The sequence below is a fragment of the Podarcis liolepis genome (genome assembly GCF_965112155.1).
Source record: "Podarcis liolepis genome assembly, chromosome: 9".
Classification (NCBI taxonomy): Eukaryota; Metazoa; Chordata; class Lepidosauria; order Squamata; family Lacertidae; genus Podarcis; species Podarcis liolepis.
In genome coordinates, this window is record NC_139564.1 from 55,340,388 (window position 1) to 55,364,976 (window position 24,589).

Sequence of the window (24,589 nt, forward strand, 5' to 3'; positions counted from 1 at the left end):
GGACAGAGATAATATTTATGATGGTGTTTGCGTAAATTCCAAGTACAAATTACACAGTAATCTAAATAAATTAAACCGAAGAACACCACAATGCATAAATTCTAATTAAACAAGTTAGTGCAACAAAATTGTGAGTTTTCCACTGCTTTTTTCCCCTGTTGATAAGTTTGTCATTTATGCTTTTGGTATAAGCTTCATTAGCTAAAGCCCCACCTGCACTATTTGCATAAAGCGGTACCATACCACTTTTAACACCCATGGCTTCTCCCAAAGAATCTTGGGAACGGTAGTGTGTTGGAAATCGTTAGGAGACTTCTATTCGCATCTCTGACTACAGTTCTCAGAGTGATTCCCTCTCTCCTCTTCATAGGAAACTCTGGGAACAGTGGCTTTTTGAGGGGAATAAGGGTCCCCTAACAACTTTCAACACCCTTATTTACCTACAGTTCCCAGGATTCTTTGGGGGAAGTTGTGATTGTTTAGCATAGATTAATACCACTTAAATGTACAGTGCAGATAGGGGATATTTCACAAATGTCCCTCCACTGACTGGTGATGGTGATGGTGATAAGCACTACAGACACACACACACACACACACACACACACACACACACACACACTCATTCCAAAGTAGGTCTCACTATGCTTAATGGGGCTTACTCCCAGGTATGTATGCATACAACTGAACCCTCCATTCACTTGTCTAGGAGGAAGTGCCAATGAACTCAGTTGGACTTACTTCTGAGTAAATATGTATAAGATTGGGAGCATATGATTTTATCTATGAAGGTTCTTGTCCTGTTCATAGCAGCGATGAGAAACCCAGGTGTGCTGTTGGACTCGGAACTCCTATCAGCCCCAGCCATCATGGCCCACGTTCATGGATGAGAGTTTATAGTCTTACAAGAGCTGGAGGGATTCTAGAATCTTCTATCAAAGGATCAATGGATTCCAACCATAAAAAAATCTTAATGTCTTCCAGAAGATAGAAGGCCAGCCTAACTATTCTGGATGTCTAAGCAAGGCAACTTACTGAGGCAGCAAGCAGCAGTTTGGAAAGGTCTACAGATTCTTCTTCCAGTGGCTGGCCTGCCTGGACTGAATCACCGAGAAGCTTGGTGATCTCACCTACAATTTATAGAAAGCAGCAGACGCAGAGGCCTGGTCTTGCTCCTCTGCATATGCTTCCTAGCAACAGGGAAAATGGGAGAGTCAGCATTCCGCTTTAGCCGCTGCTGTCAAATATGGAGGCTTTGAAGATTTTCGCCACAGGCGCTGTCTAACTTTGACAGAGCTAACAACATAGCCAGAGAAAAAGCGACACTTACAGTTTAATCCTACCGTCCAGCTGCAAGCAAAATTAATCCTACCTCATGAATAAGGATTTGGGGACTAGGGAGGACTCTTGTCACAAGGGATTTAAAATCGCTTGCCGTTCCTTTGTCAGAATTGTGGGCGGCGGGCTGGAGGGGGGGAGAGCTATTTGTCCTGTCCAGAAATTGCTTTCAAATGTGACTAACTGTCTTATGCGCACCCCAACTAGCACCTCACATAAGTCATTTCCTCATTCCGTAGGAGTCTCAGGTGTGTTGAAAAGGAGGCTAATCCTGGGGCTGCTCTGCTGAATCAATACTGACATAAATTTGCCCTTTTTCGGACCAATTAGTACAAGCGGATATGAGAAGAGCAGAGGGGAGTGACCCGGTAGATGCCTGACCCTAGAGACACCCAGCCAGAGCCAGCAATGTGGGAATGCACAGTCTGTCTCTAGACAAAAGTCACTTACTGAACATTCGTATCAAGAAGTGTCAAAACATCCCAGAGAAATTTCATTAATTTGATTAAAAGCCTTTTCCTAAGAACGTAAGGCTCATACCAAAGGCCTATTTAAGTTAAGCATCCTGTTTCCCACAGACTCTGACGCCTATGGGAAGCCCCAAGAAGGACGTGGGCCCAACAGCCCTCTCAGATGGCCTTATTTTCCCAACATTTGTCTCTTACTGTGGGTTAAACCACAGAGCCTAGGACTTGCCAGTCAGAAGGTCGGCGGTTCGAATCCCCATGGTGGGGTGAGCTCCCGTTGCTCGGTCCCTGCTCCTGCCAACCTAGCATTTCGAAAGCACATCAAAGTGCAAGTAGATAAATAGGTACCACTCCAGTGGGAAGGTAAACAGCGTTTCCGTGCACTGCTCTGGTTCACCAGAAGCGGCTTAGTCATGCTGGCCACATGACCCGGAAGCTGTACGCCGGCTCCCTCGGCCAATAAAGCAAGATGAGCGCCGCAACCCCAGAGTCGGTCATGACTGGACCTAATGGTCAGGGGTCCCTTTACCTTTACCTTTAGGTTGGTGGCTATCACCACAAGTTGTGGCAGGGAACCACAACTGTGCACTGTGTGAAAAAATGAAATTTCTTGTCCACCCTGAATCTTTTACCACCCATTTCCCTTGGATGTCCACTTCCCTTCAGATTTGTGCTGGTTGTTCACCTGAGCAGGGTCTTCCAAATACCCCTCCATTTTCCATGTAGGTAAAACTGTGATAACTTAGAAAAGCGTGAAGCCCTCCGGAGGCATTTTGCCAATCACACTAACTGGAATTATTTTGACTCTACTAAGTGCTATGCTGATCTCAGGTTGCACTTAGGGCCAGATGAAGCAGTTAACTGGATCCCTCTCCAGCCCCAAGCTAATGTAGACTGACTGTGAACTTTGAATTCCTTCTAATATGCCAGCTGAAGCCTTTAAGCTAGGCTGTGGCAAGGGGGATCCCTACATGGGCACTTTGAACAGATGGGTGGGGTTACTCACTTGTCAATCACCTGTTTGTCATATGATATGCATTCACTCCATGGCTGCAAAGGAAGAATTTGGAGTGTACTCTTGAGCCGCTGATTATTCCTTTGCCCAGCTTGAACCACTTGAATTCAAGCCATGGCTTGAAGGAAGAAGCAGATTTGCACTCTAAGTGCGCTCCCGAGTCTTCCTTTGCAGGCCAAATTCAATGCTTTTTGAACTGCCTCCATTTTCTGTCAGCAAGCAGGGGGAAAGGTCAGCATGGCTTACCAAAAATACCTTGGTGGGCCAACCTCTGAGGCCTAGCAGGCCTAATTAGCCCCATGGGCTCGAGGTTTCACACCGCTGCTTTCAGCTTACTGAGGTCTCATTGACTAAGTCTTAACTTGACACTGGATTACACCCATTCCTCCCCCAAGCTATTTCAACTGTCGGCTTCTGCCTAGGAACACACATTTCCCAGGAAATCTGAAAACAACAGCAACACTTTTTTTTACATGTCCTACCTTTCTTTTGCGCAAAATGACTTGACCGTCCGTAGGCTCGTGTGTGGTCGTGTTGTTCTTTAAATCACTTATACATTCCACCAGGGACGTGCTTTTGATGCATTTGTCTTGAGCACAGGCAAAGCCATTTTCATCCAGAACATTTTCCTCCGATAGGAAACAAGAACCAGGTGATGGCACAAGAACATTTCTGGAGTCTGCAACAACTACATTTAGGTCACTACACGGACCAGGAGAAAATTCATCAAATAATTGACCGCAGACTTCTTTTTCATTCCCATCTTTAGGAGCATTCGATTTTTCATGCCTCTGTGCAGCTACAATATCACGGGCCATCTTCTTCTCAGGAATTGTTTCTCCTGCATCTGGAGGCTCAGAGAAGTTTTCTTCTGAGGTCTCTTCATTTTCATTGGAGCTGTTGTAACAAAGTTCTAGTCTCTCTTCTCTGCTATCACAAATATATTCCTTCAGTGCTTTGGGATCTGTCTCATTATGAAGTTTCCCAACAGAATCCAAGGCATGACTGGAGTCTTCCTTTGCTTCCACACCTGGGTCCATCTTCATGAAGAGTCCTGCTCCTCCTTCTGACTGGTTCCTTTTAGCTGACCATTTTTCTTCAGGGTCACCAAGCTGGTGGTTGACTTTCTCCAAAGAGAGCACTACTTCATTGTCCTTGGCATCATTATCACCACCAATGGAAACATTCACCAATGTTTCTGTGCTAGCCTCAAGGGAGGGAAATTCTTCTTCCTCTTGATGATTGTCATTTTCATCTACCTCTCTGGAAACATTACCAAGCAGCTTTGTGGGGAAACCTCCCAGTTCTCCACCATGACAGCAGTCTGGCAAGGAAGCACTTCTTTCTTTCTGGCTTTCGCTCCGAAGTCTGTCATTTTCCATACCTGCTTGCAAGTTGTCAGCTACTAGGCCATGCCTGCATAATATATTAGAATCAATAGACCCAAACGGCAAGCCCATCCATTGGGTCACGTGTTCTTCCCAGCTTCTTTTTCTGATTGCTAGAGACATGTCATAGTACTTTAGCAACAGGTTCCACAGTGTAATGCAAAGAGGGCCAGAGGAAACATTATGACTTCCATGAAATTCTCTGCAGGATGAAATGGTTTTACCTCTTGCATATCTTCTGTAAAAAGAAGAAGAAATAAATTATCGTTTCAATGTAAGTAACAGAAGCGCATCTAGCGGGGAGGGAAGTATGGAAAAGCAACAATAAGTGCATGAGTTACGAAGAGTTTAGAAAGATGTTTTGCAGAATAACTTTAATCATTTTCCAACAAAGGCAGAAGCTATAATCTAGCATAGCCTCCTTGCTGATTACTCCCTCAAATGAAGTAAACAGAATGCTATAAACAACTTTATGGGAACACAACAGGTTCCATAAGCCAAAATCTGACAATGAGTCTCTCATCACTGCCTCTGTCATGAGACAGCTATTTTCATGGGTTTAAAAGCCATTGGTCTTGTGAGTCTTCGTAGACAACACAAGTCCACATTTCCTATTCATGAAAATAACCAAGCACCACATTATTGTCAAAGGCTGAATTTCAATGCCTGCCTTTTGAACTATTCATACATTCTAGAATATTCATTTATTTTGTTACATTGGTAAATTTAGACCCTAGGCTGAACATATTTAGAACTATTATCTTCTCTAATTATTTTTTAGAAGAATATTTCCAAGGACAGTTTACTGTTCCCCAACTTACTTCACCACTACTATCAGAGAAGGCAGAAACATTTGACTGAGTAGATGGTTTTCTTAGAATAGGTGCTGGAGCTTTTCAGATAGAGCTCAGCGATCAAACTATTTACAAGATCACTGGAAGGCTGTCTAAATGTGAGTTGTGTTCAGTTTGGGATATGCTTGAAACAGTCCCACACACATGAATATAAACATATAATGTTGCCTTACAGTGAGTCCAGCATTGTCTACTTTGATTAGAAGGCCTCATTGATCCTACTAGCAGAGGTCCTTCTCAGGCTTGCTACTAGATGCTGAGGGCTGAAACCACAGCTATGGGATTTCCCTTATTGTCCCTTCTTGATTTTTTAAGTACAGCATGCTAACTAAAAGGGTACTGATGGTCATGTGATGTTCCTTGAGCTAGAAGTGTAGTATGTCACTCTTAGAACCCATTCAGGCCACAATAGTTCAAGGACTGCTTCTCTCCCAATAAACTGCGATAATTATCTGAGGCCCTTCTTAATGTGGCTCATCCAAAAGAGGGTGGCAGCAGAAGAATGGGCCTTTTCTGCAGCGGCTCCCCATTTGTGGAATGCTCTTCCCAGGAAGTTTCACCTGGCACCTTCACTATACATGTTTAGGTGCCAGGCAACAACATTCCTCTTCAGCCAGGCCTTTGGCTAATTTATATTTTATGGCCTTTTAAATGTGGTTGTGGGAGGGAGGTTACTGTTTTGTTTCAACTATTCATTTTGTGCTTCTATCCTGTTGTTTTTTTTATCTTGTGAACCATTTTCAGATCTTCAGATGAAGGGTGGTATATAAATTTAATAAATGATGATGATGATGATAATTCAGAACCCATTATACTACACATTTTACAGCACATTGGTAGTTGATGTGTGTTAGAATAATTCTCCTTATCATTTTATAGGATGATACTGTTGACTAAGGGTGGATCCACACACAGGGGAAAAAACGCTATAAATAAGTTAGAAATTAAATTGTTATAACAAAAGGGTGGGAAAAACCACTATGGAAAACCACAAAGAAATTTTATGTTGTTCTCCGGCACCAACTGGTGTTACATGTTTATTATGCATTCAAAATGCTGGGTTTTATTTTACTAATGTAGCTGAGTCCCAAGTTACTCCAGGACAAGAAAACTGACTCAGGGGTAATTTAATTGTTTGCATGGGCTTGTAGTGTATAGTAATTAAGTAAACCACCCATTGTTTTGTTCTGATTTCATGTTCCCAATCGCAGCTCTTCTGCTGTACAAAATAAAAGGTGACATACAAATGATCCATTTAACCGCCTGATTAATAGGCAGTTAGTGACTGGCCTTGTTCATCTGCTTAAAGCAGCTGTCTGTTGTAAACATGGATGAATGAAGTGGAGGACAGATAAAATCAGAGGTGAACAAACAAAGAACACAGTAAAAGATTCTGCAATTCTATCCTAAGAAAGCCAGCACATTATAATAATTCATAAATATAAATGGAGGGGAAAAAATCCCAGCAAGCATTACACAGTCCTCTGGGCTGATTAATGGGCCTCGGGTTGTTCCAGCAATTTTTCTGCAGGTCTTTGTGTTTCCGAGTGTCCCTGAGTTTGGAAGTCCCAGCACACTTGAATAATGATATCTTCAGCATGGAGGTGTCCTCTAGTAAGACAGGAGAAACCATTGCTGACTCTGTGGCCCAATTCATAGGCTATCCAAATAGCACGCATGCTGTTGGAAACTTGAATTGAATAGGGGCATATAAGGCTCCTCAACCAGGGAAGGTAGCGCATCTAGGAGAAGAAAAACTCAGGTCCTAAACCTCTTCTGCCTTGCAGGATATATTTGGGAGAAGAAAAGGCTAAGGGGTAAACCAGAGGTCAGCAAACTTTTTCGGCAGAGGGCCAGTCCACTGTCCCTCAGACCTTGTGGGGGGCAGATTATATTTTTTGGGGGGAAATAACGAATTCCTATGCCCCACAAATAACCCAGAGATGCATTTTAAATAAAAGGACACATTCCACTCATGTAAAAACACGCTGATTCCCAGACTGTCCGCGGGTCGGATTTAGAAGGCGATTGGGCCGGATCCGGCCCTCTGGCCTTAGTTTGCCTACCCATGGGGTAAACCCTACACAAATTCAGAGTGTAGTCTCTAAGGCTGTTGGATGGCACCTCGTATGCCTCCTTCCAGCAACTCCTGAAGCGAAGCTTGCGCCAAACATATTGATCAGCTTTCCTTTGGACCACATCAGCAGCTCAGGGCCTCCATACATATTTCCCAGGCTTGCGCCCCAGGGAGGTCACTTCAGTTTGACATTTCCCTTGGAGGTGAACTCCATTGTCTCTCAAGACAGATGGATGCCAACAGCTTGTTGGAAATTTGATTTGTGCCAGTGCATTTACAATTACTCACATGTGAAGTGACACATGCCCCATTCGAGACAATATGAATCATGCCAAAGTAGCAAAATACATCCCAATCAGGGACCTCCCTAGCATGATTGACATCATCTGGAACAGCATGCGCCCATAGATGTACATATAAAGAGGTGTCTGTCTGCTTTGGGTTCATGATGGCAACCACATCACAAATGTCGCATGCAAAGGATGTCTGCTTATGGTTTGCGTGCCACCTTCTCATCTGCCTATCTTTCCAATGAGCCTCGTGTGATACGATGATCTGTGCCAAGCTTCTGAGTCATTAGAAGAGGCTGCTGTGCAGACTTATTATGGAATTTATGACAACACTATCATTCAGAATCATGTAAGCATAGGAAACAAACAACACAATGTCGCCAAAAAAAAATTGAGAAGCCTACCGAGTTATGATATTTTATCATAATAAATCATACATAACAATGAAATAATGCTTTGGAGCAGGGGTAGTTGACATGATGCTCTCCTAGTTTTCTGCAAAGTGATGTTTTCTCCTGGATTTTAGGGAAGTCAAATTGCATATTTGTAAAAAATAAATAAATCAGATTTTCCTAAAAGAAGCTCAACAATTGGGTTGGTTTTCTTCAGAAAAGCTCACGTTTCCATTTCGCTTCATCTCCTTATGCAAACTGTTATCTTTCCCCTGCCTCTCCTTATTTGCAAGATGGTAAAGTACTACTGCCTTCCCTTGCAAGGTTATTGTAATGGTTAATGGAATTACCGTATATATGTGCATCACTTTGAACACTCTGAGAGAGAAGAGTACATATATGTGTAATGCATCTATGTGCAGCCATGTATGTTAAAGTGTACGTGTAAAATGAGTGCATGTGGAAAAACAGATTCTATATGCCAGGACTATATCTATTTCTTCATGGCCCGTTAGGTGAAAGGAAATAAAATGATGCCTTTTAAATATATACACCATCAGAGGGGGACCTCCTTATTAAATAACAGCAACGACAATAAAGGAAATTTCTGGGTTGTAACATATTACAGGTTCAAGGAACAGCCACTTCTCCTTTTCACTCCCTACATAGGAACTGTCAGCACTTAGCATGGATCTGCTTATTGATTTCAGCAATAAAGAAGATTAACTACCGAGTTTGTTCTGGGTCATTTCAGTCTACCGAGGGAAGCTCCGATTGCACACCCAGACCACAAGGCTGTCCTGACAAATCACATGCCTGAAGGTATAAAAGGAGGCAGCCTGAAAGAATTGCAGAATTATAGCTGTGCAACTGAACCTCCATAAATTACGCCTTGACAAAGTGACTTTCACAACGGAGCGTCTGCATGCTCAGAGGCCTTTAACCTCCCTTTTAAGTCCAGCCTGCTCCCATTTCACAACCATATTTTCCACGTCTACAAAGCTGAAGAAGAGGACCCTGCATGCGCAAGGGTTAACAGAATTCACTGCCGGCTGCATGAGGATGAGGATGGTGAAACGAAACCTTCTCTCAAGGAAAGATGTAGCCAAATAGGAGAAAAGAAAAAGGACCTGATAAATAGGGAATGAGCAAAACTCACTTTTGCTATGCATGGCGTAAGCATGAAGAAATAACAGGGGAACCTACTGAAATCTGCAGCTCTTGACAATGCATACATCATTTCATTTGTATGCAGTCTTCCATAGCAAAGCTATGCTCAAGGTGGCTTACAATATGAAAAATAATAACTGCATAATTACAAACAAAGCAAAATTAGTCAAACAGCCATGACCCTGCCTCCAATAGATTTATGGCATGTCTTGACATCGTTATGCATCTCCTCAACTCCATTTCACAGCTAACAAGGTAGTGTTGCTGGGTAAATTCACATGGTAATGGCATTAAGACACGAGATAAGTCATGTTATGGAAAGGGAGGGGGAATTTGAATCAAGGCTGCCAGTACATGAAGCCCTGCTTTGTCCTTATAATGTATAATTTGGTATGGAAAAAGCACCAGTGCCAGCCATATCTCAGAGGCAAGGGCATTCCCCAAATGGGGTACCATAACAGAAGGCCTTCTGCATAAAACATAAATCTTGGAAGTGGGACATTGAGAAGAGCCTCCTTGGCAGATCAGGCAAGACAATATAATAATAATAATAATAATAATAATAATAATAATAATAATAATAATATACCCAGCCACTCTGGGCAGCTTCCAACAAAGTATTAAAATACAGTGGTCTGTTAAACATTAAAAGCTTCCCTAAACAGGGCTGCCTTCAGAAGATGTCTTCTAAAAGTCTGGTGGTAGTTCTTTTCTTTGACATCTGGTGGGAGGGCGTTCCACAGGACAGGTGCTTCAGGTATTTAGGACCCATGGCCATTCTAGGCTTTAAAAATTGCCATAAATTCAGGGAGGTGTGCTGGGCGCCAATGCAACTCCTTTCCATTCAGTGATATGGCTCTCACTGGCTGATCTGCTTCCTAACCTGGCTGCTGCATTTTGCACTATCTGCAGCTTCCAAGTCACTTCCAAGGGAAATTGTCACATTGTGCAAGTGGTGTTGTATCTTGTTTGGCCCAGGGCTCAAACACTTGCTAACTCGTGAAGCTCACTGGGTGATCTGGAGGCAACTCTTGGCACTTCAGTCTAATCTGTAGCGTATGATTTGGGTACGGATTAAATCGGAAACTGCAGGTGTATTGCTAAATAAACCTTATCTACAGTGGTAATTTAATAGCAAATTTAACACCTACCAGGCAAAGAGAGTTACTGTCTAAAATACTGCTGTTGTTTTCTTTCTCTTCTGTAAACTGAGTTTATGCTTCCAAGGAGATGGCTACATTCAAACATTGACCAGCTGCTGGACCCTTGCTAAATGCTGAAATAAATAATTACGGTTAAATAGTTTCACACCCGAAGTGTCCATCAAGAGAAATTCAGCCCACTGCATAAACAAGTCAGTCTGCCAGACAACAGTAGCATGGTTCATTTTATTACATGCAGACAGGAAATATAAGGTAAGACAGGATAAACAATTCCCTAGAGGCTGACAGTGTGCCGGTGTCAAGTTTAAGGAGAATTTCTGGAAGCTCTAGTTCTGAAGTGACGCGCCGCACAGTCTTCGACATTTATGCACGCCCATGTGGTCAAAGGTCAAGAACAGGAGAGTGGCGAATGTGTTATTTCCATCTTGATTAAATACATATATTTATATATACGTGGGCAACAGAGCTCTGTTTTCATTTTTGGATGTAGCGCTTCCACGGCAATGCATTTATTTGACATTGCAATAGCTCATGTTTCTAACTGGGTAGCCGATAGAAAGATAAAACCGGAGAGTCATATTTCATTTTAAAATAATGAAAACAGGATCGATTAAGGGGTCGAGCCTATGTTTCCCAGCAGGACAGCTGAGGGACCATAGGCTGCAAAGGAATAGCTGCTCAAATGGTGGAGAGGGAGATGGGATCGCATGCCTACTGCTGGAGTCTTCCCAGTGAGGTAGTGGAAAGCTTCCCTCCTATCACTGCCCTGTTGGTGGTGGGAGGTGTATCAGGGAGCCTGTTCACCTGCATGATCCAGATTCCCTACATTATCCTGAGACACACCAAAACGGGCCCCAGAACAGCACTAGCTTTTGAGATGGTGCAGTTTGCTTCCACTCTGTGGGCTAAAAGCAGAGAGGAGCCAGGGACAAACATGCAACCCCTTGCCAACATGTGCTTGGAATCTTGTTCATTATTCCAGGTGTCATAAGAAAGCCGCAGAGATAGTGCGGGATAGTGCGCACTAAATGATCTCTTTCAGCTTCTGCCTTCTGGAAGAAGGTACGGGGTTATAAAGACTAGGACTAGCCGCCTGAGAAACAGTTTCTATCCAAATGCGATTTTGGTTTTAAAGGCAGTGTAAGGTAGTCTCTATGGGAGTAAAGGTAAAGGGACCCCTGTCCATTAGGTTCAGTCATGACTGACTCTGGGGTTGCGGTGCTCATCTCACTTTATTGGCCGAGGGAGCCGGTGTGACTAAGCCGCTTCTGGCGAACCAGAGCAGCGCACGGAAACGCCGTTTACCTTCCCACCAGAGCGATGCCTATTTATCTACTTGCACTTTTTTACATGCTTTAGAACTGCTAGGTTGGCAGGAGCAGGGGCCGACCGAGCAACGGGAGCTCACCCCGTCATGGGGATTTGAACCACCGACCTTCTGATCAGCAAGTCCTAGGCTCTGTGGTTTAACCCACAGACCACCTGCGTCCCTTCTATGGGATGTATGGTCTATAGGAGTATATTGTATTTAATTATGGGGTATCAGAGTTTTTAGGGGGTTAACCAGGCTGGGATAGCTGGGATAGCAGGCTTGTTGGTTTTTGAATGTCTGATGTAGATTTTGTTGTTCTGTATGGGACAATGACAATAAAGATTATCGTATTGTACCGTATCGGAAGTGTGTTCATTATTGGAGACACACTTAGAATCTCCTTTCTGAAATTCCCTCTTTGATGGAGATAGTGCACACAGGGGTGTTGTGGGTGGGTGAGGCTTGAAAGAGCGCCCCTGCCTCATCTCCACTTCTCCCCCCCCCATTCATACTAATACCTGCCTAGAGCTTGGGTCATCAAACTCTCTCAAACTCATAAAACTGTTTATGGAGCATTCACCCCGATTTGCTTGTACAATGCTGTCATCAAAGCTAGATTTTATATCTGGTCTTTATTGAGCATACATTCTGATTGGCTTGGGGGTGGTCATATGACAATGAGCAGCCTTCATCTTGATTTGCTTGCAAGGTGTTTAAACACTGCTTCCCGTTAGCCCATAGTTGTGCACAGCACGTTTCGTTAGGGTGTGCACCCAGGGAATTAAATTAAATGACAACACCATTCTCACTACGCAGCCCAACAAAGAGAATCAGTGCAAGGCAAGAGAAAAGCAGACTAAGAGATAGGTATGTGCACACACATACACACAAAGGGGGAGGGTATAAAAATAAGGGGTGGAGCCAGAGGCACACACCCCAAGAGACCCCAGCCAATCAGCTCATCCCACACACATCCTTCCCCTGGTTGTTATCTACACTTTATAGCTTCTGAGTCATCTCTGAGGCAAGACCCCAGGCTGACTCTGCTCCTCTTCCTCAGCAAAGGCAGAGACTGAGAGAAACACCCCCCTCCCCCCCCCCACACTGTGTGCATGCATCTGGAGAACAAGATCTCCACTGTTGCTGGCTCTGCGATTCCTGCCACACACAAAAAACATAGCCACCTTGGGAGTGGGAGTCCTCCCAGTTGCCAGTGTAAAAACATCTACGGAGCCTGCAGCCACTTTTTGTGGGAAAGGCATTAGGGGGTGCCTGGGCACACTCAGCACACCCTATAGGGGAGCAGAGCACTTTAATCCATCCATCTGTGCAAATCAAAAGTTCTGGTTTGTGCTTGAATTGCTCCTGCAAAATAGCGATAGTCTTGGAAATCCCCTAAATCCATCAACTGTGGCGAATGCTTGTGTTTCCTAATGTGTGGGAAGAACCACACTATGCACTTAAAGCACACCCACAGCACATTTAAAGCGTGTGACTTTCCCCAAAGAAACCTAGGAACTCACAGAGATACAATTCCCAGTACCCTTAACAAACTAACAAAACTATATATATATTATTATTTCACCAGTTTCTATAGGAACTCAGTTAGGACTAAAGCTGACTCTGTAGCTACAAGTTCATTTGAATTTCTATCAAGGTAAATGCACTTAGAATACGCTGGCCACAACGTATTCCAAAAGAAATACTAAATCATAACCGAATGGTAAAAGCTCGCGCCTGCATGTGCCCAGTTGCTGAAATCAATTTATTTGTGTGCGCTTCCTAAATCTGTACTTATTTAGGCATATACTTCCTAAACTTGTACAATGTGGTCTTATGATGCACCAAGGAACTGAAACCTTGCTGACAACTGTTGTCATCACCTGTGTTGACTTGACGTTGAAAATGGCTCCACTGGTAGCATGGGTGGGAGAGAACTGCACTACACATCATTACCGAAAACACTATTGACATTTGGTTCTCAAATATTTCTGTTGTGTGTATTCCAGACAGGGCAAGAATGTATTCACAGCATTTATACTAACAGCTAAACCTTTTAATAAAACCAATTTGAAGTAACTCATTACTGAAAACAGTTGCCAAAATGGACTTTGCTGCTTCGTGGAGATGAGGCTTAAGCTAACATTTCCAGTAAGGAAGGCCAGAATTCCCCATTTCCATGCAAGTGAAGAAATGCTGATGCCTGGGAACTTTGCAAAACGGAATGCCGCTATGGGAGGACATAGTCGATGGAAAATGTTGTTTGGGTGAAATTAGCCTTTTAAGCATTTCTGCTGCATCTACATATACATTACTGCTACTTATACATATTATTTTGTTTTTAAGCAGTTAAATCAATTTTTATTACATGAGGAAGTCACTTTTAAGACTGTTAAAAATTATATTATGTGTTTGTGTGTGTGTGTGTGTGTGTATTTAGAAAGAAAACAGTGAGAATGCCAACAGTTGTCAGCTCAATACATCATGCTACTTATACATATCCATACTCTCCAAGTGCCCCAATTTTCCATGGATAGTACAGGAATTCTGAAATAAAATTGGGATTAATGGGTTTTCTCAGGATGGTGGAGAATGTGTGTACTGAGCCCTGTTGGTGTGTGGTGGTGGAAACAGAAAGTAGGGGGTTGAGGAGGGACAGTTGGAGTGGAGTGAGAAATGTCCCTATTTTCATCTGAGGAATGTTGGAGGCTATGCATACAAAGCCATATGGGCCCTTCCCTTCTGCCCTGTAACAATAGTCAATTTGCTCCTGCCGTTGTTGCTGTTTAGTCATTTAGTCATGTCCGACTCTTTGTGACCCCAATTTGCTCCTAGTGCTAGCAATTCCCAAACCCCTATGCTACAGCCACCAGCTTGTTTTGAATGTATTGCTAATTCATAGTTTAGCATTACATACATGAGCCTGCTCCCTATGGGCTGAGCCATGATAAGGGCCAGCTAGAGACACTTTGGTACCTGAGGCAAAACACAAAATGGGAAGTAGGGGTGAGCGGAAGATCTACATCAGAAACAAGGATAGCGGGAGACCAGCAGTGCTTCCTGTTCATCAAGAGGCCATTGTAGAGAAACATTGTGGGAAGCTTCTGAGGAGGCAGCAGATCCAGTCTCCAAGCACTGCAGCTATTGCTGCCTCCTTGTCAGCAGCAGTGGCTGATGCATCCCCTGGAGGTCAGATCTGCTGCCTCTGGATCCTGTTACCTGAGGCAGTTGCCTCACCTTCCCTCATGGCTAGCTTGGCCATGCTTGGGTGGGGAGGAAACAGAAGCGGGGAACCAGGTTCTGTGGGAAACAGTTAGTGGTCAGGACTGAAGTCAGAACCGTAGGGCAAACCAGGAGGGATGGTTGAGAAGCAACCCAAGAGCCCAGAATTTGAGAACATGGGAACATGCCAGAGGTCAGGAAGACCGTGTTCAAGCAAGGCTCATCTGGAACAAGAAGCATTTTTACAATCTTTCTGATGGCCTGGATGGGTGGGGTAAATCCAAAGTCTGAATGTACTTCTCTGAGAAACTGCCACCTGCATTTCAATGACCCAGGGGACTGCACACAAATCCAGCAACATCCAGCAATCCCCCCCCCTCCTTTCCTCTGGGTGTGGCCGTGAGCAGGAGATTGGAAGCATCTGCTTCCACCCTTGTCAGAACTGGAAACTGTGGTTAGTTAGTTACAGTTTATCTCAACCATTCAGAATCAGAAAGCTTGGGTTGATCTTGGCTTGTTTGTTGAAAGCATAGTTGGACAAACCATTGGACTAAACAACAGAGTTAGTTGAAAATGGAATGCTTCTATTCTCCCCATCATAGCTGCTCCAAAAGAGGGGGAAGGAAGTGGAAAATGTCTGAGCATCAGGGTTGTTCACATAGCACTCAGCTGAGCAAACACAGGGATGAGGAGAGACTTGCTACCAAGGAGTGTCCTTGCAAGGGAAAGACTATTTGCCCATTTAATCTTATTAACTCTGTATGAGGGGAAAGGTGCATCTAGTGTCAAGGGAGGGAGCACATATCCATTAAACGCAGATAATTTCATATCAATGCCATTTATGATATAGGTAAGTGCTATTGTGAGAGAGCAGGACCTTTTCCATGATCACACTCTTTTCTTGTAAAGAGCTACATGGGCGCTTATCCATTAGAAAGTAAAATAAAAATAAGAACCCAAACTTAAAAGCATTTGATATGGCAGGGTCTTGACCACAGCCATGCAAATGCATAGGATGGTTGCAGATGGAGGTGAGAACCACAATTAACCAACAATCTCCAAATACAGTGTGTGTGTGTATCCTGAACAGTTATCATTGAACTGGAGGAGGGATGAAGTTGGCACCCCTGTAATCACAGGGGGCTAACTATTTCCTCGCAACAACGACTCATATCAACATATGAGACTGCTTTAAACTGAGAAGCTTTGGCCCACTTAACCTAATAAGATTAACTGACAGTGACTCTCCAAAGTATTAACCTTTCCAGCTTTAAGATCTGAGATTCTTTTCACTACTTCAGGCAAAGAATAGAATCATCCCCTTGATCAATTGTCCTGAACCCATGGCCTACCTGGTGGAAAGTCAATATTTCAAGTCCACAGCCCAGGTTCAATACACATGTCCAAAGTCCAAAACCAAAGCACAGTCCCGCAGAGATCCTGGAGTAACCAAGCTGATGTCCATCAACAGGGGCAAGTTGAGCAGACATAGCATCTCGTCCCTGCTGTCCTTTTGTATTTTACATCTGGACTTAACGAGGCATGTGACCCTCACCTGTTCCAAGCCTACTCCAGCTAAGCAGGCATGGCCAAACTTGGCCCTCCAGCTGTTTTAGGACTACAATTCCCATCATCCCTGACCACTGGTCCTGTTAGCTAGGGATGATGGGAGTTGCAGTCCAAAAACAGCTGGAGGGCCAAGTTTGGCCATGCCTGATCTAAGGAACCACACCCCTCTTCTCAGAGCTAGTGAGCCCCACCTGGCCAGCTAGGGAGCTGGGCTATGGACCCTTGCCTGCCTCAGCCTCCTGGGCAACCCTCCCACTGCTCCCTACACCATGTTTGTGGGGACAGAGGACTCTCTGGCTCTGGTGATGGGTCCTGCTTCTCTGGTTCCTGTGCATCATCCCCTTGTCATCCTCTGTCACCCTGTCACCCTACACCAACCTCTCCTTCCCCAACCCCAGCTTGCCCTGGTGAGTCCCAGTCCTGTCTACACCCCTCACCGGAATCCACTTCCTCCTCCTCTTCCTCCCAGTTCATCATCTAGTGGCATCAATGCAGGACATCCAGAGTTAGAGCACCCACAAACTGATGGCTTTCTAGCACCTCCTTGAAGATCCCAATGAGGGGAGCCACCAGGCCTCTAGCCAATGGGTTCCAGTATTCAACTGCTCTTCTCATTAAGAGGTCTCACCTCATGTTCATCTGAAATCTGCCATCCTGTATCTTAAGCCCTGCTCTCGAGGCTCACAGAGAAACAAGTCTTTGCTCTCTTCTGTGCAACAGTCTGTCAGGTATTTGAAGAGTGCTATCAGGTCTCTCATCAATCTTCTCTTCCCCAGGTTTAACATATCCCATCTCTTCAATCTTTTCTCATAGGACATATATCCCATATGGCTGAAGAAGGATATAGACAAACTGATTCAGAGGTTGGCAGAGCAGATGATGGTTGACCATCTTCTCTGCTAACTTCTGAATCAGTTTGTCTATATCCATCTTCAATGCAGAACTAGAACTTTAGTATGAAACAAAATTTTAAAAATTCCTTCCAGAAGCACCTTAGAGACCAACTAAGTTTGTTATTGGTATGAGCTTTTGTGTGCATGCACACTTCTTCAGATATACTGAAACAGAAGTCACCAGACCCGTAGGTTTACCACACCTATCAGTCAATCACCCATTCCCACCACCCTTCTGAGCAATACCCCTCCTCACTATATATAAGGGTCTGGTGACTTCTGTTTCAGTGTATCTGAAGAAGTGTGCATGCACACGAAAGTTCATACCAGTAACAAACTTAGTTGGTCTCTAAGGTGCTACTGGAAGGATTTTTAAAATTTTGTTTTGACTACGGCAGACCAACATGGCTACCTACCTGTAACTAGAACTTTGGTACTTGACTCAACTAAATAGTTGTGCTAGTGAAAGCCAGTGCAGAGTCCCAGTAGTACCCAGCTCTTCCACCACATGCCCCTGCCCCTCAACTGGCTTGGGATGCGTGTGGAAGATTCTCCAGAACAGCACATAGGGGAGTAGAGGGGAGATTGTTCTATCAGGCAAACAGGATCTGTTTCCATGACACTGAATTCAACCCACAGACTGAACCAACCGTTTTTACACATTCTACAGAGAAAGCTCCCACGATTCAGGCCTGTGTCGAGATAATGCCAAAATAATTCAGATTTGGCCTCAAGGAAATCCAAATTGCACATTCAAAATAAATTACCCAAGCTAAGTACATTGGCATGCCTCCACTGGTTACAATTTACAATTATGATTTATCTGGCTCACAATACAAAAGATGTCTGAAACATACTAGCAGAATAGCAGAATACATGAAGAGAATGGAGAAAGGAAAAGATGTGGAGAATAGGTACAGGTGGACACACACAAAAAGAACAGCAGTCATCACAGTTCAGCGGAATGGTAGTTTTATGCAACTGAAGATTCACCAGTTCCATCCCAAAGGTTCACAATGTGCGAAACTGTAATGTATCCTTAAGACTACAGCGAACTCATTCAAACATGAATGCACTTGTTCCTCTGTGAGCCCTAAATCCTAAGCCCTAATCTGTCTTGGTCAACTAGGATTTGGCTAGGAACTTTCTGGCTTGCATGCAGATGGTTTTCGTGGTGTCCAGCGCAAGGCTGCAGATAGAAGGACATAGAAAACACGATTCATATCAAGTGAATGAGGAAGTTGCTGCCCGTGCCAACCTATATGTTCATTGGATTATCTAAGTCCCACACAACTTGCAATCAACCAAGGGTGCCATCCTAGGCAAGTGGCAGAAGCATAACCCACAACAACTAGCATGCGGCAGAGTTTGACTCAGTGAGTCACATTGCTTAGCCCTGGACTATCCCAGGCATAGGATCACAGGGAACTGCCTTACACCAAGTCAGACCATTGGTTCATCTAGCTGTTCTATGATGCTTAATACCAAGAACACTTGATAGGCTGGAGAAGAGTAACAGAGCTCAGGGTCACAGAAGGAAGAGAAAAGTGACGATCCCACCCACCCACTTTGGATCTGGCCCTGGTCCACATTGGCCTTAGCCCCACCCAGTGTTTGCAACCCCCTCCCCGCAATATTTCCTCTGATGCAATGCAGCATTGACAGAAAAAAAATGTTCTTCACCTGGTTCATGCAGTGGTCTAATAGCCAATACTGTTTGACCGTGGAATCCCATGTGTATCTTCCCAGACTTCAATGGGACTTACTCCTAGATAAGTATTTTCTCTTCCTTCTGCAGCCTTAATGTACAGGGAGTAATACATTTTCTGCCCATATTAAGCAAACAGGGGCATGGGATACGAGGGGCATTATTACCCAGACCTTTCATCTGCCTTTAAATGCCAGTGTTATGGTCTGAAGCTTCTTCCAGCAATTCAGCTAATGCTATATGATATACTAACACTTTATCAATCCAGTCTACATCATTGATTAGGAGTCTTGCGTGTATTTCCTGTGTGGCTCCAGTTTATACATGCTGTGCAATATTGGTTTTGTAGTGGTTTCACATAAAAAGTTGATATGGGACAACTTTCTGCCCTTTGAAAGAATTCACACGGAGTCCTGAATCAAAACTTTAAGCTGCATTAGAGGCAATATCATCTCTATGACAATTGTTCCTTTCCTTAAAACGAAGGGATATATGATCACAAAACATTTTCTTATTTCTAGTTAATATGCATCTGACAATTGATGCTTCTTGATTGATACATTTGGTAACTTCATGCCCAGCCATTCTCATTTCAAGTATCCCTATATCACAAAATTCTCTGGGACCTAGCCCAAGAGAGATACGGCTGATATAAACCAGTGTATTCACATAAGGGAGATGTGGTTTTCAGCCGGGTGCTGATTTTTGCCTATTGATCATGAAGGTAATGAGAAGATTTAGACACATTTCTTGATTTTGTAGCCTTTGCAAAACACACAAGTCAATCCCTTCCAAGCGTCATTCGTATAAACAGATACTTCAGCATATCGTTTGCATCTTTACAAAGGAAACCTTAGAGAGCAAAGTTTTGCTTCAGAGCTTGCATACAGAATACTTAAAAGACACAGCCGGCATGCAATCATCCACTTACTGCGACTTTTTTCATCCCAGTTACACTGTTCGAATCTTCAGTGCAGAAAGCTTCAGTACTGAGCAGTGGCATTTTGTTTACCGATTCCAGAAAATGTCTGTATATCTCAAATAAGCTTTATTCCCTCCCCCCCCCAAAAAAAAAGAATTTAAAAAGAAGCCTTCCAGGTTTACCTCACAGAGATGGCAAGAAGGTAGAAGTAGCCAGAATTACTTCTCTAAATACTTTGCCTGTGTATACAGAAAGAGAGGGAAGGGGTGGGAACCCAAAATCCGACTCAACCTCCACTAAGCATAAAGTTCAGATTTCATTGCTGAGATCATTGCTCTATTCTCAGCACTTTTGCTCTATATGTGTGATTCTGACCGAAACACGTTCTGCAGCTGGAGGGAGCCTTGTCTAAGTGGAATTCTACCAAGCTTTCCCTAGTTACTTCTGTCTACTAAATGCAGACTGATGTTTTGTGAGACGGGGGCCTCACAGTACCAGGCCCAGATTGCTTGGAAAGTATTTCCTGCTGTTGAGTAGTAGGCATGTGAAACAGAGAAAGACAGACAGAGAGAGAGAGAGAGAGAGAGAGAGAGAGGAGAAAATCCCGAAACAGTGCACAATAAAACTGTGATTTGAGATAGGACCCTGTTCCCTAATTTGTGGCAATTCCCACATTAATGCACACATTCATATGAATTTCATTGGCTCCACCCCCACCCCCGCCATGCCAAACACAAGCACAACTCTGAAAGCAGTTCAGATTTTTGTTTTACTCTCTTGAGCAACAAACAAGCAAATGGCTAGGAAAGTTGGCTTCAGCTAATATACTGCAACTCTTCAAAGGCATTTTTTCTTTAGAGTATCAAGCAAGTAATCACCAGCACAAGAACGAGGCACGAGGAGGAAAGGGCAAGAAAGATGCAAGATGCAGGGAGAGTAAAATACGCAAATAAAAGGTAAAGGCCAGGGAGCATTTTAACCAATGAGAGGTATGAGAACAGAGAGCCATTTGCATATAAAGGCAACAGTGCGCATAGGGAGAGAGAGATAAACACAAGACATTACCTCTACGGAGAATTCTCCAGAGTGTCAGAGATTCAGGGCTGTGAAAGCATGAGGACAGACTCCATCTTGATCATATTAGAACTCAGCTGACATAAAACACTTGTAACTATGCTTTCCCAGTTTGACAGGGTGCCTGAATCATATCTCTGGAGCAGCCCACAGAATCTACATCCTCTATTCAGTACAGATTTGGTGAAGCTATCTGCTGTTTATCTTTTCTGCTTTCTTCTGCCTCCTCTGAATGATTTCCTCCCAGTTGCTCCAGCCTGGGAACTTGGACTGCCATTTGGTTTTGATTAAAACCAGACAGACAGCTCTGTAAAAATTTGAGAGTAAGCTAATGGAAAGCACTGGCATGGCTTTAATTAGAGTATCAATTAATAATAAATGTTAACTATTCACATAACAAATGCTACCAGAGCTCTTGAGGTAATTTCTAAGGAGCATAATAACTTATGTTATTTTAGGTTGTCGTGTGTTTTTTTTTAAAAAACTCAGACCTGCTTTTTTAAAAAAAATTAAGCTCTAGCAACAAGATTCAAAGAGGCAAGTTCTCTTAAGGAATGCCAAACAGTATGACAGAGCTGCGTTGGCTGATTTGCTTGTAATTTGGAAGAAGTGCTGATGCTGAGTTTTATTAAGTTTTTGAGGCTACACAAAGTATGCACTCTGTTGACTCACTTACGGTGTACCAAAACTAATTTTATAGGTATTTGGGGGATAGAAACATAGGAAACTGCCTTATACTGAGTCAGGCACACTGGTCCATCTAATACTGTCTACACTGGTTGGCAGCAGGGTTTCAGACTGGTAGTCACTCCCAACTCTATATGGAGATACCAGGGTTTGAACCTGTGACCTTCTGCATGCAAGGCTGAGGCATTACCACTGAGCTATTGATCAAGGCTATGCTTCGTTATTTTATTTAAGCACTCAGCTCAGGTGCCTTTTTTGTGGCAGCACAGTGGTCCCTTGGGTTACATATGCTTCAGGTTACATACGCTTCAGGTTACAGACTCCACTCACCCAAAAATATTACCTCAGGTTAAGAACTTTGCTTCAGGATGAGAACAGAAACCGTGCAGTGGCGGTGCAGTGGCAGTGGGAGGCCCCATTAGCTAACGTGGTGCTTCAGGTTGAGACCAGTTTCAGGTTAAGAACAGACCTCCAGAGCGAATGAAGTTCTTAACCTGAGGTACCACTGTATTCACCTCTCTCTTTTGTTTTGCTGCCCATGGCAGCCATTTTGTGCTGGCACCTCAGGGATTTTATCAATATATGAGCATGATTCCAATCATTCCAATGCCTAACAAACTCCTGACTGAAAAGTGATACTGGAAAACGCCAAGTTTTGTCAAACTAAAAAACTAAAAAAAGTGTTTGACTGAACACTTACAACTAACAAAACAAATATAGATATTAAGATGCAACAATTGGAAAATAACAAAGTGTAAGAGCCGATCTGAAAATAATTATAATATAAAAATGACCAGATCAGAACAATATTCAATTTAAAGAATGCATTACTGTATTAAGATATGTTAAAACAGGCAGGAGAAGTTAATATGTAATGAACCAGAAGAGGGAGTTGAGCGAAGTTGTGGGTTGGGGTGGGGGATGGGAATTGTATTTTTCTTTCTTGCTGAGATAATGTTATTGTGATGAGTAAAAAACTGTTAAATTTAATGAAAAATAATTTTAAAAAAGGAAAACCCCAAGTTTTTAGTCCTTCTGAATTTCATCTGTTGTGACGACAAGGCCACCTTCTTGAGTGTTGCTCAGGAACTCGTGGCCACTATGACAACCAAGGAGCTGTTCTAGTTGCCTTCTAGCCCAACACATTCATCAGGGTTCGAGGGGAGATTTGGCATTTTGTTGGGGTGTTGTTGTTTAGTCGTTTAGTCGTGTCCAACTCTTCGTGACCCCATGGACCAGAGCACGCCAGGCTGTTGTGGTAGGAAGAGGATAATCTGTAGAGAAAGCCCTTAGTGACTTTATTGCCATAGAGCAAGGATGTGAGGTCTGTGGCCCACCATCTGTTCTTAGATGGCAACTTCCATCAAAACTGATATTCACCATACTAGCTGGGGCCTATGGGGTGGAGTTGGAGTCCCAAAACATATGGAGGGCCACAGGTCCCTTGCCCCTGTTCTGTGGCAATGAAATCATTAAGGGCTTTCTATAGACAAATCAGTATCTGGTGATGAAGGTTGGATTCATGAGAGCCTCTTCCTTCTGGATGAGTGAGAAATTGATTAGAATGGCCGGCATTTGAAAGCTGCTGGACTTCCATTGCACCCTTGGCATATTTCCAGCAGACACAATCCACAATAAATTCACTCATTACATTTCTTAAATGCTAAGTGAAAAATAATGTATTTTTGCGTGTATAAGACTATATTTTTTCCCATTTTTTAAAGTTTAAAATTGGGGGTCGTCTTATACCTGGAATGTTGCAAATAATTATTTCTTAATTTTGGGCTCAAAAAATAGGGACCGTCTTATACATGGGGGTGTCTTATACACGGAAAAATATGTTATATAAAGTTGAGTAGGCGAAGGGGAATATAGGAAGTCAGATAACTGGTCCATCAAGTTCAGTATTGGTTTGTTCTCCAGTGTATCAGACAGGAGTCATTGCCAGACCTGTCTGGAAATGCTAGAGATCAAACCAGAGAACATCTGAATGCAAAGGAAATGCCTTACTGAACTACAGGCCCTCCCACAAGTGATCACTAGGAAGATGGTCAAAGGTCTGGAACCAAACCTTATGAGGAATGGTTGAGGGAGCTGGGTATGTTTAGCCTGGAAAATGGAAACTGAGAGGATACATGATAGCCACCTTCAAATATCTCAAGGGCTGTCACATGGAAGAGGGAACAAGCTTGTTCTCTCCTGCTCTGGAGGGTAGGACTCAAACCAACGGCTTCAAGTTGCAAGTAAACATCAGAGAAAAACTTTCTGACAGTAAGAGCTGTTCGACAGTGGAATGGTCTCCCTTGGGAGCTTGTGAACTCTCCTTCCTTGCACATTTTTAAGCAGAGGTTGGATGGCCATCCGTCATGGATGTTTCAGCTGAGATTCCTACAATTCTGTGATTCTAGCCCATTCCTCTTCAAACTGTAGATTTTACTGCAATGACATGGTGTAACAAAAATGTTTTTGGTATTCTTTTGTATATGGAAGAAGATGTCAAACACAAGGCCAGTAGCTTAATATTGAGTGGAAAAACAAGTCTGTAAACTTTCAAACAATAGGCGCAGTGAGGCTGCAGATACTGTTTCAAAGAAACTTGTAACCTTATGTGATCTCCCCTTTTTGATACGCAACTCCAGTAGAAAAAGCCACATGATATTTATAGCACACCACATTATTATATTAATCCTGGAGCTAAGAGTGTGAACCTGAAAACAGTAGATAATTGGCTCAGCCTCTCTTCTAAAAACATACCAAGTCAAGGAGTACTATTTTGCCTTTACAAATGAAATGAAGATGTGTCTTCAGAGATTTCCCTTGGAATGCTTTAGAAATGATCAGTCGGGCAAGATAAGATTATTTCAAATATCACTAATATTTGTTCAAAGGCTGGTGGGGTCAAGTGATCAGAACCAATGTGGGGCGTGTGTCACAGAGCCTGTCAGTCAGTAAATCCCACAGCTCAAAGTCGGAGTTAACTCTTCATTAGCAAAAACACAGACTTGGCTGAGTGTCAGGCCTAATGAGCACAGGAGCTCATTCCCTGTG

General features: G+C 43.3%; 1 protein-coding gene across 8 annotated transcripts in view; it reads right to left on the minus strand.

The window, feature by feature from the left end:
- Positions 1–21,119, minus strand: part of DLC1 (DLC1 Rho GTPase activating protein) — a 264,082-nt gene extending 242,963 nt beyond the window's left edge. For 2 of the 8 annotated variants that reach the window (XM_083459741.1, XM_083459739.1), the window contains exons 1-2: positions 20,846–21,119; positions 3,303–4,446 (exon numbers count right to left, since the gene is read on the minus strand). In XM_083459741.1, coding sequence (XP_083315867.1) covers positions 3,303–4,331 — 1,029 coding nt within the window. In that variant the 5' untranslated portion in view covers positions 4,332–4,446; positions 20,846–21,119. Of the gene's footprint in view, positions 1–3,302; positions 4,447–19,789; positions 20,337–20,845 lie in introns of those variants that run through there. The other 6 variants (XM_083459737.1, XM_083459733.1, XM_083459736.1 and 3 more) reach the window with 5 other exon arrangements.
- Positions 21,120–24,589: the final 3,470 nt, after the last annotated feature.